At 42.4% G+C, this 14,420-nt stretch overlaps 1 protein-coding gene across 5 annotated transcripts in view; it reads right to left on the bottom strand.

Annotated features, from left to right (window-relative positions):
* Positions 1-2,618: 2,618 nt before the first annotated feature.
* DCBLD1 (discoidin, CUB and LCCL domain containing 1) overlaps positions 2,619-14,420 on the bottom strand; it is a 73,420-nt gene continuing 61,618 nt past the window's right edge. For 3 of the 5 annotated variants that reach the window (XM_002817287.5, XM_063724966.1, XM_009242188.4), the window contains 8 exons: positions 13,720-13,935; positions 13,179-13,303; positions 11,741-11,888; positions 11,531-11,638; positions 9,236-9,323; positions 7,870-7,919; positions 6,847-6,966; positions 2,619-4,512 (listed from right to left, as the gene is read on the bottom strand). In XM_002817287.5, coding sequence (XP_002817333.4) covers positions 3,980-4,512; positions 6,847-6,966; positions 7,870-7,919; positions 9,236-9,323; positions 11,531-11,638; positions 11,741-11,888; positions 13,179-13,303; positions 13,720-13,935 — 1,388 coding nt within the window. In that variant the 3' untranslated portion in view covers positions 2,619-3,979. The remainder of the gene's footprint in view (positions 4,513-6,846; positions 6,967-7,869; positions 7,920-9,235; positions 9,324-11,530; positions 11,639-11,740; positions 11,889-13,178; positions 13,304-13,719; positions 13,936-14,420) is intronic. The other 2 variants (XM_054558778.2, XM_054558777.2) reach the window with 2 other exon arrangements.

Below are 14,420 nucleotides of genomic sequence, written 5' to 3'. Positions count from 1 at the left end.
GGACTCTAAGGCAAATGGTGTTGGATGACTTCAGATTGGGCAGAGAGAAAACGAGCTAATATTGATTGATCATCTAATGTATACAAAACACTATAATATAGTCTGCACAACAGCCCTTTTATAATAATTTCCACTCTGGGAATAAAGAAGTAGATTTAGAAAGCACCAGTAATATGCTTGCAATCACATAGTTACAAAGACTAAATCTCCAGTTAAACCGAAGTTCTATATGGTTCTAAACCTGTGCTATTTTCTTTTTTTTTAAAACAAAACAAAACAAAACAAAACAACAACAACAAAAACATGGTCTTGCTCTGTTGCCCAGGCTGGAGTGCAGTGGTGTGATCTTGGCTTACTGCAACCTCCACCTTCTGGGTTCAAGTGATCCTCCCGCCTCCCCAGTAACTAGGACTACAAGCTTGCACCACTACAACTGGCTAATTTAATTTTTTTGGTAGAGAGGAGGTCTCACTACATTGCCCAGGTTGGCCCCGAACTCCTGGGCTCAAGCTATCAACCTGCCTCAGAGTCTTAAAGTGCTGGGATATGTAAGACACCGTGCCTGGCCTGCTATTTTAATAAATATGCTTTCTTGTACCTGTTGGGGAGGCATCATTCCAGCAGGATGGCAGAATAAAGAAGAAGAAAACCTGTCTATTATGAATTCCTAGGAATGTCAGATCGAATAAATCAGAATTCTTCACAAGGCCTAGCTAAGCTCTTAAGAAATAAAGGGAAGCCGGGCGCGGTGGCTCATGCCTGTAATCCCAGCACTTTGGGAGGCCAAGGCGGGCGGATCACGAGGCCAGGAGATTGAGACCATCCTAACACGGTGAAACCCCATCTCTACTAAAAATACAAAAAATTAGCTGGGCGTCATGGTGGGCGCCTGTAGTCCTAGCTACTCGGGAGGCTGAGGCAGCAGAACGGCGTGAACCTGGGAGGCGGAGCTTGCAGTGAGCTGAGACACTGCCACTGCAGTCCAGCCTGGGTGACAGAGCCAGACTCCGTCTAAAAAAAAAATAAATAAATAAATAAATAAATAAATAAATGGAAATACTCAGGTATCAGAATCAAAGATAGGAAGAGAAGCTCTAATGAGCATCCAATAGGATTTCCAGGAGAAAATAAACAACCAAAAAAGAGGGCTGATCATTTTCATAGTTGATAAATCCTAAGATTCAAGAGGCACAAGTCCTGAGCAATGTGAACAGAAACAAATTCATAGCTCAATACATAGTAGTAAAATTGCAGAATACCAAAGACAAAATAAAAATCTTTAAAGCCTCTAGGGGAATTTATCCCAGAACAAGGAGAGGCTGGGAGCGAGATCAGTGGGAGACGGGGCATCTGTAGTGGGATGTGAACACAGCAGTGTGGGTGGGTGTGCAATGTGGCATGGGGTGACTGCATCGGCTGTGTTTTGGGCAGGAAATACTTGCAGGTTGGGGTGAGTGTTTGTATTCACCCTAGCTTCTCATTGGAGGGTTTCAACTGCTCTCAGATCTGGGGGACAGACTAGGCATACTCTCTTTCAACTCAAGAAAGTACAGGGTAACACTGCTCTCAGAACCTCAGTAACTATTTGGTACGTGCATGAATGCAAGATAAGCGTTTTAGGAATAGTGAGGTCAACCTGGTGGCCACATTTGGACTGCTGTGACTGGTCAGAGTGAGGAAAGGCCTCGTAGCTATTCATGGTATATACACTTGTGCCTATGTGATTTCATGTTAAGAATCCAAAGCAGTATAAAATAAACACAAAACAATCTCTCACATCCTTTCTATTTTCTAGGCTGATTATAAATGTTAATGAAAATTTAAATAACAATAATAAAACCCAGAGCAAAGCTTCAGGAGCCTGTATAAGTGTAGTCTTGCTTGTCATAGCAAATGTGTTTCAACCACAAACGTAAGAAGTGGCAGAATACAATCTTTGCCTCCCAGTAGGATTTGATAACATAAATCATACAATTAGAATTGTCTCATTCACACCTTATCATATATGTGCTGATATTGCAAAACACCAAAAAAGAAAGACGTAATATTTTTCTGCCCTTATCCTCTAGTTTAGGTTTAGCTGTGTAGGGTTTATCAGACCTTTCCACTCACCCAACCTGTTCTACAGAGTTTACCCTGAGGAAGTGATGATCCAAAAAAAAAAAGTCCTGTTCTCCCACTGGTCATGATTAGATCACTAGTGCCGCAGAAGAACCGTGATAGATGAACACAGCTCTATTGTAAAGAAGGGCTGTAGATCTAAGCCTATATTTATGGTCTAATATTCCAATATTAAAATTCGGTAAACAGCCCACTGAAGGCTTACATTGGAAAAAAGGACCTACTATAGACAACACTTTGATAAATGTTCCAACTAATTTTCATCAGTAAGTTTTGGAGGAAGAAAGCACAACAACACCATTTTCAAACATGAGGAAACTGAGTCTCATCATTATATAAGCAGCCAGACTTCTCTTCTGTGGTAGATTGGGGTCTGGCCTAATCTGGCACCAAGCTCTTGCTCTTTCCACTGTGGCACCTGCCTTTTAACGGAGGCTGAGCCTTGAGTGCCTCTAACACCCCAGCGAGTAGGGCTGACCAGTGAGAGTCAGGGGCAGTTTGGTTTGGCATAGTTTATTACAATTAGTGTGCACATAAAACCAGGTAAACTCCACAAAGTAAACCATTTCCCCTCCACACTAACCAGCAGCTAGTCTGCCATGACCCTCCAGCACCCCCATTATTTTAACATATATACATTTCACAGGATGTAATAACCATACAAATAGGGTTATAATACATTCTTCAGGGAAAAAAATTTTGGTCCATATTTTCTATTAAAAAAACACACACACTTTCCTCTTTGGTAAAAGAGGTTAAATCTCCCATAGTTAACTCACAAAAGAAACTCAAATAAAAACTACTGAACATGAGGTTCAGCTGAGGTCTGGACTGTTCTGGAATTACAGACGCCTCCTTGAGGGGAAAATCATTTCTTATAAAATGAGATCAGTTTCCAACAGTTTCATGTCAGTAGAAAAGCTCGATTTAGACTTGGTCAGAATCACTTTTGTATGAACATGTTCCAAATAACTTTGTTTTTCAGAGAACAATGGAAGTCACGAAAATGTGCTACTTCTGAAGAAAGTCATGAAAAGTGTGGCATCTGACCTCAGCAATATTTTTAATCTGAGGTACAAAAACATCTGACACAGCCATTCACACTGTTAATTCCTGTGCCACCTTCATGGTCACGGGAGCTGGGCCGACCTCTTCGCATCCCCCTCTGAAGTGGAGACTAAGGAAAAGGGCAGCTACTGAGGTGTTGTTTCTTTGCTTGTTTTTAAATCTACAGTCATAATTGCTAAATAAACAACCACCCTGGTGTGCTTTTCATGCTTCAAGTAATTCATTTCTTCCAGGAGAAGAATGTTAAAAACGCTTTTAGTTCTAGTTATCAAAGGAGAGGAAATGACTCAATAACAACAAGATTAGGTTTAAGCAGACCTGCTGCTAACACAGTATCAGATAATATACTGAAAAAAATGAACATACTATTTATATACGTTTTGCAACAGCTGCATTTTCCCACTTAACCTCTGTGCAGAACTAAAATCTGATAGAGCAAACTTAACTTACTTTTATTATTGTTAAATACAACTCTGTACAGATCACACCTTCAACACCAAAGCAGCTCAATATCACAGTCAGAGGAATGAAAAACGCCATCTGAAAATTTTCATTTTTCTAGCCCAACAAAACCCAACAGACGCACCCTAAGGGTCAGCACAAAACCAGCTGCACAATTTTGTAAACAGTATGACAGGTTGTCTCTAGGATCCTACTGGATCACACACACACACGCAAGTGTACACACACACCGATACACACGCATACTCTGGACCTGCAGGCTCCCTTCTTCCAGTGCCTTGCGACAGCCCGACGCTCAGTACCACAGCAGGCTTCTTTCACATTGTGTTCACAAAAGGGCAGTCATGGCCGTCTGGTTGAGGGGTGTGAGGCAGTCTCTGGGGGCAGAATAGCTGTCACTCGTCCCGGGATGCGTTGGGGGCTTCTGAGAGTCAGGGTACCCACTTTCGGTGGCGAAGGCGCTGACAGCTTTGGGCTGGTCGTAGACCCTGTCCGCAGGCTGTGCGCTGTGTGGCCTTTGATAGTCTCCGTCCTGGGCGCCCACACCCGCTACGAGGGAGAAGCCGCCCGAGGAGAGGGAGTGTTTGTGGCCGGGCTGGGGCCCTGGGACGCGGTAGCCGCTCTGCGCAGAGAACGTGTGGGCGCGCAGCAGGTGCCGCTCCACGATGGGCGTGGCGTACTCGGGCTCCGGGGGCGCCAGGGGCAGCGCGTACTCGTGGCGGCCGGCCCGCTGCGGGCAGTCATAGTGGCCGCCGGCGTCGGTGCTCACCCCTGCCTCCTCGGCGTCCGTGTCCATGGGCCGGAAGGTGGAGCCCTTCCTCGTGACTGTCCCGGTGCCAATCATGAGGGGCTGCTGGTAATCTGCAACCACAAGACAGATGGCAGTTAGCGGGCACCACACACGGGCCGGCCTGTCAGTGGCAGACGGGGATACGCTGCTTCAGGTTGTGGTGACTGACTCTCCCCCCGGGTGCCCTCAGGTGTCCCTGGCACTGCGGAAAACCCTGATGTGAAAGCCACAGAAGCCACCACAGGCAGTACACAACCGCACCGCCTGCTCAGGAAGCCTCGCAGGGTCTTCTCAGAGATGGGGGCGATGAAGACGTCCTGGGGCATGGGGAAATACTTCAGGGAGGAAGTGGCTCTGAAACTGGCTCTGGAGAAGCTATGGAGGTGGAAGTCACACAGTGTGGAAATGGAGGAAAAAACAGCCCCGAAAACAGAGTTTGATAGGGCCAGAGTATGAGGAACACAGAGTAGTTTGTTTAATAGGATATGAGGACCAAAGCAATAGGTCAGGGCTTAGTGGTGACAGTGAGGATGATGCCAGGAGCTCCCATTTATAGAGCTCCTACTCTTTGCCAGGCGCTATTCCAATAGCAAGATGTTAATAATCTTCAAAAAAATCCCCTGAGGTAGACTGTTACTCCATTTTACAAACAGGAAACCAAGGCAGAGAGAGACTAACTTTTCCTAGGTCACACAATGGGGCAATGGAGTAGGATTCAAACGCACATCCTGAATATATGCTGTTAGCCACGCGTTAGAGCATGGAAAAGCATTGATTGTCTTGCTAGGAAGTCTGGTTTAATTCTATGGGAAATGACAGACTGGCACTTTCAGAGGTAACTGTGGAGGTTGACCGAAGAGGAAAAGATCAAAAAGTGAGAGGTAAAAAAAGCACAGAGAAATGCACATAGAGGTCACAAACTAGGAAAGAGGAAAAGTGACCCTTTGGGACAGGAATCAGGAATTTGTTAGCAAAGAGAGGTGGGGTATGAGGGAAGATGGGAGGCAAGGACTCTTTCCAGAGGGTAAGCCTGGATGAGGCTGGGATGTGCAGTCGAGAAGCCATTAGACAAGGAATGCACAGAGCATGTGTGGTAAGGGTTAGGAACAATGGATTCGATTGTGGGTGCTGAGGAACGGGTGACATCTGCAGGTGGAGGCGTCCAGCAGGCTGCTGAGAATTATGGACTGGGGACTGAGAGGGAAGTCTGGGTGTGAGAAGCAGCATGGACAAACATGCAGGGAAGGGCACTGCTAGAAGTTGGGGAGGGTGTGGGACTGTTTAGGGGAGAGACTCTGGTGAGTGGGGTTGAGACAGAACCTGGGTCATTGCACATCTAAGGAGCCTGAGGACCACTCAGGGAGGAAGGAGGAGGGACTGAATTAGAAGCTGAAGGAGAATGAAAGGCATAAGAGAACAGAAAATAGGTTCTCCCTTCATGTCACTTCCAAGGAACAAGAGGATGGATTTTGGTTGCAGAGGATGCTCTCCTTGTCCACAAAGTGACTCAACCAACCCTTAGGCTGACAACTCCCAGTCACTGATGTGCACATGCGTCACCTGGGAGCTTCCAGTTCTATGGCCTCCCTTTCTAACAAGCCCCCAGGTGATGCCTATACTGCGGGTCCTCAGGCTGCATGTGAGGAGGGAGAAGCCAGAGCGCAGTGCTACTCAGAGCATGCCCCACAGGGTCCTATGTATCTGAGAACTGTTTTCAGCAGTGCCATAGAGACAGGTGCAGAAACTGAGACTAAGTGTCAAGAAACTACTCTTAGTTACTCTTTATTACTCTTAGAGTAATTTTATGTCTGTTGAATCTAATAATAAAAAATTAGAGCTTTGTATTTTGTATCTTTAAAATTTCCTTATTACTAGTATTTTATATTGCATTTTACAGTGTATTCATTCATGATGGAGTAGAAATTTTAAAAAAAGAAACAAAAAGCATTTCCCCATAGATGGTTTGGGAAGCTCGACTCTTGATGTGGCTTGTCAGGGACACTGAGGCCCTTCTCATACTGAGAGAGTTCCTTTATTTCCTATCTCACCTTCCTCAGGGCAGGAACTGTATTTAATTCCTCCTTTCAGTCCCTCTTTACCAGTGCCTTAATCAAAGCTTTGGTAACAAAAATAGATTCAGGGCTTCCAGATACAAGTAACACATCAGGGCTATCACTATGGATGTCACTATATCCCCTGCAGGTGAAAAGACTGGCTGAATAGGGCTTTTAAGTAATATCTCAGTGTCAGTTTGTAATTCTGTGCAGAATGCAGAAAAAACACATTTCAGATTTATTGGACCCTATCTAAATAGAAAAGGATTTTGCCTTATTTCTCTCCTGTCTCCCTCCCCCAGAAGCAGCACCTCCAATCTAACAGCACAGTCCTAGAAATATGACACTTACCTGCCATATCACTTGTGATGAGATCTAATTTTTGAGTCATCTCCTTCTCATTATCATAGCTGATGGTAAACTCAGCTGACTGATGTCTGGCAAAGGGATATTTAATCTGCTTCCAACAGTCTGGAATAAAGGTAACATAAAACAAATGAATATGTCAGAAATGTAATGCGCGTCCTCCAGAACATGTTCCTTGATGAGTCAGAGGTCAGGCTGCCTCCTGACAGCTGACAGTGATAAATGTCCTCCTCAGGTGTGTGTGCTAAGAACAGCATGCCAAGGTCATTAACCACAACAGCAAACACTACTCTAACCATGCTTTCCGCTGTGCCTTTAAAAGGTATTTTGCCCTCATCGGGTCCCAGATTCTCCCTTTGTGAGATCATCTGGGTATGGTCTCCCACAATCTGCACTGGCATGGCATCTGTGAGGCAGAGGAGACACTGCAGCTGATGTTTAGACCCTGGGGAGGTGGAGTCTCAAATGGTCCCTGTGCTTTCTCCGGGGTCCTGCCCCACTGCCCTCTCTCTCTGGACCATGGCTAACTCATTGCTTGGGCGCCTGTGTCTGGGAAAGTGAGAAAAAGACCAGACGGGGCTGGTGTGCAGGATTATCTGAAACCTGCACACCAGCCCTGCCTGGTCTTTTTCTCACTTTCTCATCAGGGTGGGAAGTGCAGCACAGGCCTGCAGATGCTAACAACACGGGCCTACTTCAGTTCCCTGATAAGGCTTTTGTCATACCTCCTTGATGGCAGACAGTGTCGTGGCCTAAACTCCAGTGGCCAAGAAAAAAGAACATCGACAAATGATAGGGGATGACATTGAACAAAAGTAAAGTGGCCATTAAAATAAAGAGACAGGACACAATAAATTCCTTCCTAATAGATATGCTACTTTAAAGGCTACAGGGCTTATGTCTTTTAACCAAATAAATGTGGGCCACTGGCCTTCTTATGCTTTCAATCAGCAGATCCTGTCCCTTCCTCAAAGACAGATAAAATTGTAGACAGAGTTTTCAACCAACCTGTTTTCTGAGCCTCTGCTGATCCATACGGACTTCCTTTCTTCTTCTTCCTATCAAGACAAAAAGTCCTACTGAATATTTATAAGCCAATGTATCTGCCTCTCTCTCCCTATATAACATAAGGATCATAATAGTACTTACCTCACAGGGTTGATGTGAGAATTAAGTGAGATGGCAGCTGCCATGTGCTTTAGAAAATCATACAAATATGTAGATTTATCTATAAATTTATCTCATTTATAAGAAAGCTCACAAGATTTCACTAGAAGAATATATACTAATCTTATTTTGCATATTAGAAATCAGTGCCTTATTTAGTTTATCACTAGCTCATGCAGTCATCCTGAAGCAATTCCTCATGACCACATGTTCTCACTTCATCTCTACTATACTCCAGTCCAAAACTGTGGGTGTCTTTAAAAGCATTTCATACAAGCACATTACACTAAGGCATTCTTTAACTTATGAATATCTACCTGAACCAGAGACTTCTGTACCTTCTCTCATGACGGCAGAAACTATTCTTCATTCTATTTGTACTAATACACACATTATAGATTCTGAAGTTGCTTAAAATATAAAAAGAGAAAACTTCAGAATACTTTCCATTTTTTGTTTAGATCCAACATCTAACAATTGTTAAAATAAACATGGATCTTAGGGTTCTGGAAGAGATTCAGAATTCATCTGGGTAAACTATATTTTATACATAAGGAAACAGGCTTGGGGAGGCTGAGTTACGGGGCAGCTTGGTGATACCCCAAGCAGCCTAGTTAATATTCCTTTTACTCTTCAGGGAGGAGAAGCACAGATACTTCTAAAGCAATATATCAATTTCAGGATACTTCAACAATACTCAAAGGTTAAGTCTTTACCAAAGGTCTCTAAATGACAAGAACTGCTTATAAAGTAATACATGGTGGGGTGCGGTGGCTCATGCCTATAATCCCAGTGCTTTGGGAGGATCAAACGAGACCAGAAGTTTGAGACCAGCCTGGGTGAGAAAGCAAGATCCCATCTCTACAAAACATAAAAAAATTAGCTGGGCATGGTGGCACATGCTTGTAATCCTAACTACTCAGGAGGCTGAGGCAGGGGGTTTGCTTGAGCCCAGGAGTTTGAGCAATCTCACCACTGCACTCCAGCCTGGGAGACACAGGGAGACCCTGTCTATAAAAAAAGATTAATAAAGTAATACTCGATCATTTCTACTTTTATCTATCTTGTTTGTAAAATATAAGTTAACATTTTATTTTGAAAGAAGTCATGCTGCTTTTGTACATATGCATTTCTGAAGAATAAACTTTTTGGTTTTTTATTGTTCGCATAATTAGAGAAGAAATTTAAAAATGTAAAGTCACCATACTTTCTAAAGGCTGCAAAGATCCCCATTCCAGCAAACACCAGGACAACAAGGAGCACCAATGGAATAGCCACCGTTGTAATATTTATTCCTAAAGAAGAGGGAAAGCCATCACGTTACAACACAAATGACCAACAACCACTTTTCATGATCTAAAACTGAACATGGAATTGAAAAGTCTTTAAGCATTTAATATAGGGGGAAAATGAATACATGTTAGGCATTTACTGACATTGGAAAGCAAAAAGAAAGGATTCAAAATCCTGGCTGAAGTTTGGGAAAGTAAAATTTCTCCCCCAGCCCCCCAGAGACAGTTTCCAATGTTCCTCAGGGACTAACAGGTACACTGGGCTTGTTGCTTGGCCCATATTAAACTCCAAAAATCTGAAACGAGGGGAACGTTTAACCCTTCCCCCACCCCTCAGGTGAGAACTATTTAGACAGTTAAACGATTTAAGCACAGTGTGGAGCTCCTGCTTTGGCTCAAGCAATGTGTTTCCCCAGATGGCAGGCGGGTTTGGACCTGTACCATAACAATAGCCTGGAAAACTGGGATCCTCGTTACAGAGCTCTGGGGCTGCGGACTGAGAGGAAGTGCAGCCTGATGACCTCAAACAGCATTTCCACTCTGTTGCATGAAACACCACATCATGTTTTCCTGTAACTCTTTCTGCTCTAAAAAAAGGACACTTTGACAGCCACCAAGGCAGGCCCCAAGTTTGTAGAAAATACACAAAGTAAAGGAAAAATATCTGCTCTTCATCTTTCTCTTCTGTGATCCCTGGGAAGAAAATAAAGGGATGCTTAAGAGTGGAAAAATGCAATTCATGAAGAAGGGGAAAAGGGATTTAGATGAAAACAAAATTTGTGTATAAGTAACAGAAGTGTTATTATTACTTTTTTTCTTTTTTTTTTTTTAGAGATGGAGTCTCGCTCTGTCACCCAGGCTGGAGTGCAGTGGTGTGACCTCGGCTTGGGCAACCTTCACCTTCTGGGTTCAAGCAATTCTCCTGCCTCAGCCTCCCGAGTAGCTGGGACTACAGGCGCATGCTGCCACACCCAGCTAAAGTGCAGTGGTGTGACCTCGGCTTGGGCAACCTTCACCTTCTGGGTTCAAGCAATTCTCCTGCCTCAGCCTCCCGAGTAGCTGGGACTACAGGCGCATGCTGCCACACCCAGCTAATTTTTTGTATTTTATTAGAGACAGGGTTTCACCATGTTGCCCAGGCTGGTCTCGAACTCCTGAGCTCAGGCAATCCGCCTGCCTCGGCCTCCCAAAGTGCTAGGATTACAGGCGTGAGCCAATGTGCCCGGTAGCGGTGTTATTTTTAAGAGTGAAAATTTGGGGAAAATCAAATAACTTAAGCATCCAACAGCAGGGGAATGGTCAAGTAAATAATGGTTTATCCATGTGAAAAAATACTATAAAGACATTAATAATTGGGGTTTTCAACCTTCCAATAACATTGGAAAATGCTCATAATACAATGTTAAATGAAAAATATATGCTACAGAACAGAATAATATGATATGCTACCATTTTTGTCTTAAAGTTAGAAATATAAATATAGTTGACTAGAAACAGTGAGATTTGGTGATTATCTATGGATACTGATTTATGACTAATTTTTGTTTTCTTATTTGTGTTTTTCTTATCTTTCCAAATTCTTATAAAATTGATATGCAAATTATTTTATATTCTGAAAAAATGTACTTTTAATGTTATTTGAATAGAATATATACTTACATGTTCAAAATGCAAACAGTACACAAAAGTATGGAATGGAATGTGTCCCTCCTACCTCTGTTCCTCCTTCACAGAAAGCCGCATTATGTTTCTTGAAATTTTTCTAGAGATACTGGAATGAATATTTATTCTTTATTTCTCCTTTTTGCAGAAAGGGTGTCGTGCTACTTAGATAGTTCTATATTTTGCTTATTTTTTTTAAGTTGCCACTATATCTCAGACAGCTTTCTATATTACCAATTGCTATATTTCAATTTTTTTTGTATGGCTGCAGAGTGTTCCACTGCGTGGATGTGCTAATATTTTATTTTTCCACAAAATACGTACCTAGTGTTTGAAGGGCACATAAGTTCATTCCTAATCTTTTTCTATTTATAATACTGCAATGAAAAGCTGTAAATATACATCATTTTATATATGTGCCAATGCCACTGGATAATCCACCTCAAGTGTTTATATGACAGAGAAAAAGAAACTTTGTTGAAGTTACTGATATTGAGTGGGTTACCAGTTATGCTCCTTATGAAACCACAAAACAATCACTGCTCTACCTATGGATGTTTCTTCCGAGGGGACGGGCCTTGTGATTGTCTCATCTTCTTTCTTAGTTGAAACACTGGTGCTTTGACTTGTCTTGCGCCACACCAATGAATCATTACCTGAGAGAGGAGAGACGTCGGGAAAACCACATTAGTAACAATGATAGGCGAAAAAAAATATGACCAAACTTGAGTAACTCACTGGCTTGCCCTGAGCCCTACCTTGTGTAATCTGGCAACCAATGAGCTCCACCTTCAAGGCTATCCTCTGGTGCCATGTCTGGGGGACAACCCGCACATATCTGGCCACGATGGGAGGGATGAAATTGTTTTGCACTGGGTCCCGAAAGTTAGAGTTACCCTGAAACACCTATAGAAGGAAATTATGTTTACCTTAAGATTCTATTAATGAGTTTTTTGGTGTTTATCATCCCACTTATACCTGGTTATATGAAACCAAGGCAAGGATTCTATGTCTGTTGCATTTTTCTAGACACTCTTGATATTGAAGATACGAGGCTTTGCAAACAAGGGCCAATTTATCTAACTAAGGTGGTGCTGCTCATCTGTTTACTGATTTAAATTTCATTTTGGATAAAGAAGCTAAAATTGCCTTGTTGTATTATTTGACCTTAATATTCCTACATTCAACTGGTGCTACAGACAAGCAACCTCAAGAGCACAAGGCCTCAGCTCTCTCACTTTGCCATTTCCTTCCGAATTCTCATTGTCACTAACAGGATCCCAAGACAAATGTCCAACTCAAACATCCACCATGCTTATACTGAAGCAGCCATTTCAAATGGCCAATTTTCACTTCCCAAGAAAACCACAAGTATTTCATTCCTGAAGTAGAAAAGAATTAAATCACAAAGAGCTCTCAAGGTTTTTATTGACACATTTCTTATTCTTGGATTTGGATGCCAAGAAAGCCCCACCTTTCTTTTTTTCTTTTCTTTTTTTTTTTGAGATGGAATCTCACTCTTGTCGCCCAGGCTGGAGTGCAATAGTGCAATCTCGGCTCACTGCAACCTCCGCCTCCCAGGTTCAAATGATTCTCCTGCCTCAGCCTCCCAAGTAGCTGGGATTATAGGCGCCAGCCACCACACCCGGCTAATTTTTGTATTTTTAGTAGAGATGGGGTTTCACTATGTTGGCCAGGCTGGTCTCGAACTCCTGACCTTGGGTGATCCACCTGCCTTAGCCTCCCAACGTGCTGAGATTATATGTGTGAGCCAGCACGACCAGCCCATCATCATCTTTTTAAATAGTTTATTTTATTTTAGAGACAGGATCTTACTCTGTTGCCCAGGCTGTAGTGCAACAGCACAATCATAATTCACTGTAACCTTGAACTCCTGAGCTCAAGTGATCTTCCTGCCTCAGCCTTCCAAGCATCTAGGACTACAAGTGTGCACCACCACATTTGGGTAATTAAAAAAAAATTTTTTTTTGTAGTGGTGGGGTCTTGCTATGTTGCCCAGGATGGTCTCAAATGATCCTCCTGCCTTGGCTTCCCAAAGCTTGGGGATTACAGGCATGAACCACCATGCCTGGCCTCACTGTCTTTTATTGAGATATTTAATGTAAACACACTGACGAAAATATATAGAGGCCTGTTCTCCTACTCAGTTCTCTTGCCTCTAGGGTTACCTCTTACCTTTTCTTCATTATTCACAATTCCTTTATAGGTCTTCCACTTAGAATTATTGTTTTTGAAGTTCATCACAAAACTCTTAACATAAAAGTTGAAGTTCGACTGTGTAGATCCAGTGGTCCGAATTCCTTGTAAGAAAATATTTACAGGCTATTTTTAAAAGTTTGTTAAATATAACATCTATTATAATTTCCAGTTTCATTTTTTTCTCCCTCATTTAAAACCTCAGATCATCTCACAGGCCAACTTATATTAGTTGCATTTAAAAATCTCTTCACAGATTAATGTTTTCACACTGACAATACACCATATAAAGATTTCACCATTGAAGAATTATCTCTCTAATCCATATATCCATATTTACAACCTGCATACAGATTCTTTCCACAGAAAGAATGTAAAGATTTGTTACATTTTCAAATATTTCAAGATCTTGGAGGTAGGTAGAGAGGCACCTATGTAAACAATAAGCATATTTTCAACTGCGAGTCATTTACAGTCATGAAACTACTCCTGCACTTTGCACTTGTGTTATTTTCTGCACCTGTTATTTTCTTTTTCTCCCCCAAATCGATCTCCAGCCACTCTCGTGGTTTGTGGTTGTTGCTACTGTCGCCCGAAGCCCATGATGGGCCTTGGTCCTGAAGTCGGGCTTGGCCAGGAGACCAGTGAACTTGGTCTCCACTCTCATTGACCGACTGCCATGAGGAAGAAGCTCTGATTTGCCCGTCAGGTTCCAAACTCAAGGATCTGCTGCAACCTGAAAAAAGAGTGCAGTAAGATATTTTAGATACAGACATAAAATAATAGCAAAAAAAAAAAAAGTAGTACCACATCTCACCTAGAAATATTCAACTAGTTGACTTTTATTCTGATATGGAATAAAGTGTTTAATTACCAGCTTTTAAATGGTCCAGAGTTGCATTTCACTCATTTGTACTACCATGCCTTGAAACTGTTACTGCAATAGACCTCCAAGTCACATCCTTTATAAGTGACACCTCTTCGTCCCCACTGTAGATTTTATTTTCTAACCTTCTATGTTCATCCTGATTTCAACAAAATGCAATCTGTGTTAAAGGTTTAAAATGCTGTGTTCCTTCTCACTTTAAAAGATTTAGAATCAGAGGGGAACCCCATTTTTTCCACATACTTGAAAAGCAGATGTGTCTAAGTCCTCTGAACATCAGTAAGTTGTACCCAATATTCATCCAAAGGACCTTAACTATACCATGGCCAATATAC

Source organism: Pongo abelii, chromosome 5 (assembly GCF_028885655.2).
Source record: "Pongo abelii isolate AG06213 chromosome 5, NHGRI_mPonAbe1-v2.0_pri, whole genome shotgun sequence".
Taxonomy (NCBI): domain Eukaryota; kingdom Metazoa; phylum Chordata; class Mammalia; order Primates; family Hominidae; genus Pongo; species Pongo abelii.
Note: the sequence above shows the minus strand (reverse complement) of the source record. Positions and strands in the feature narration are given on the sequence as shown.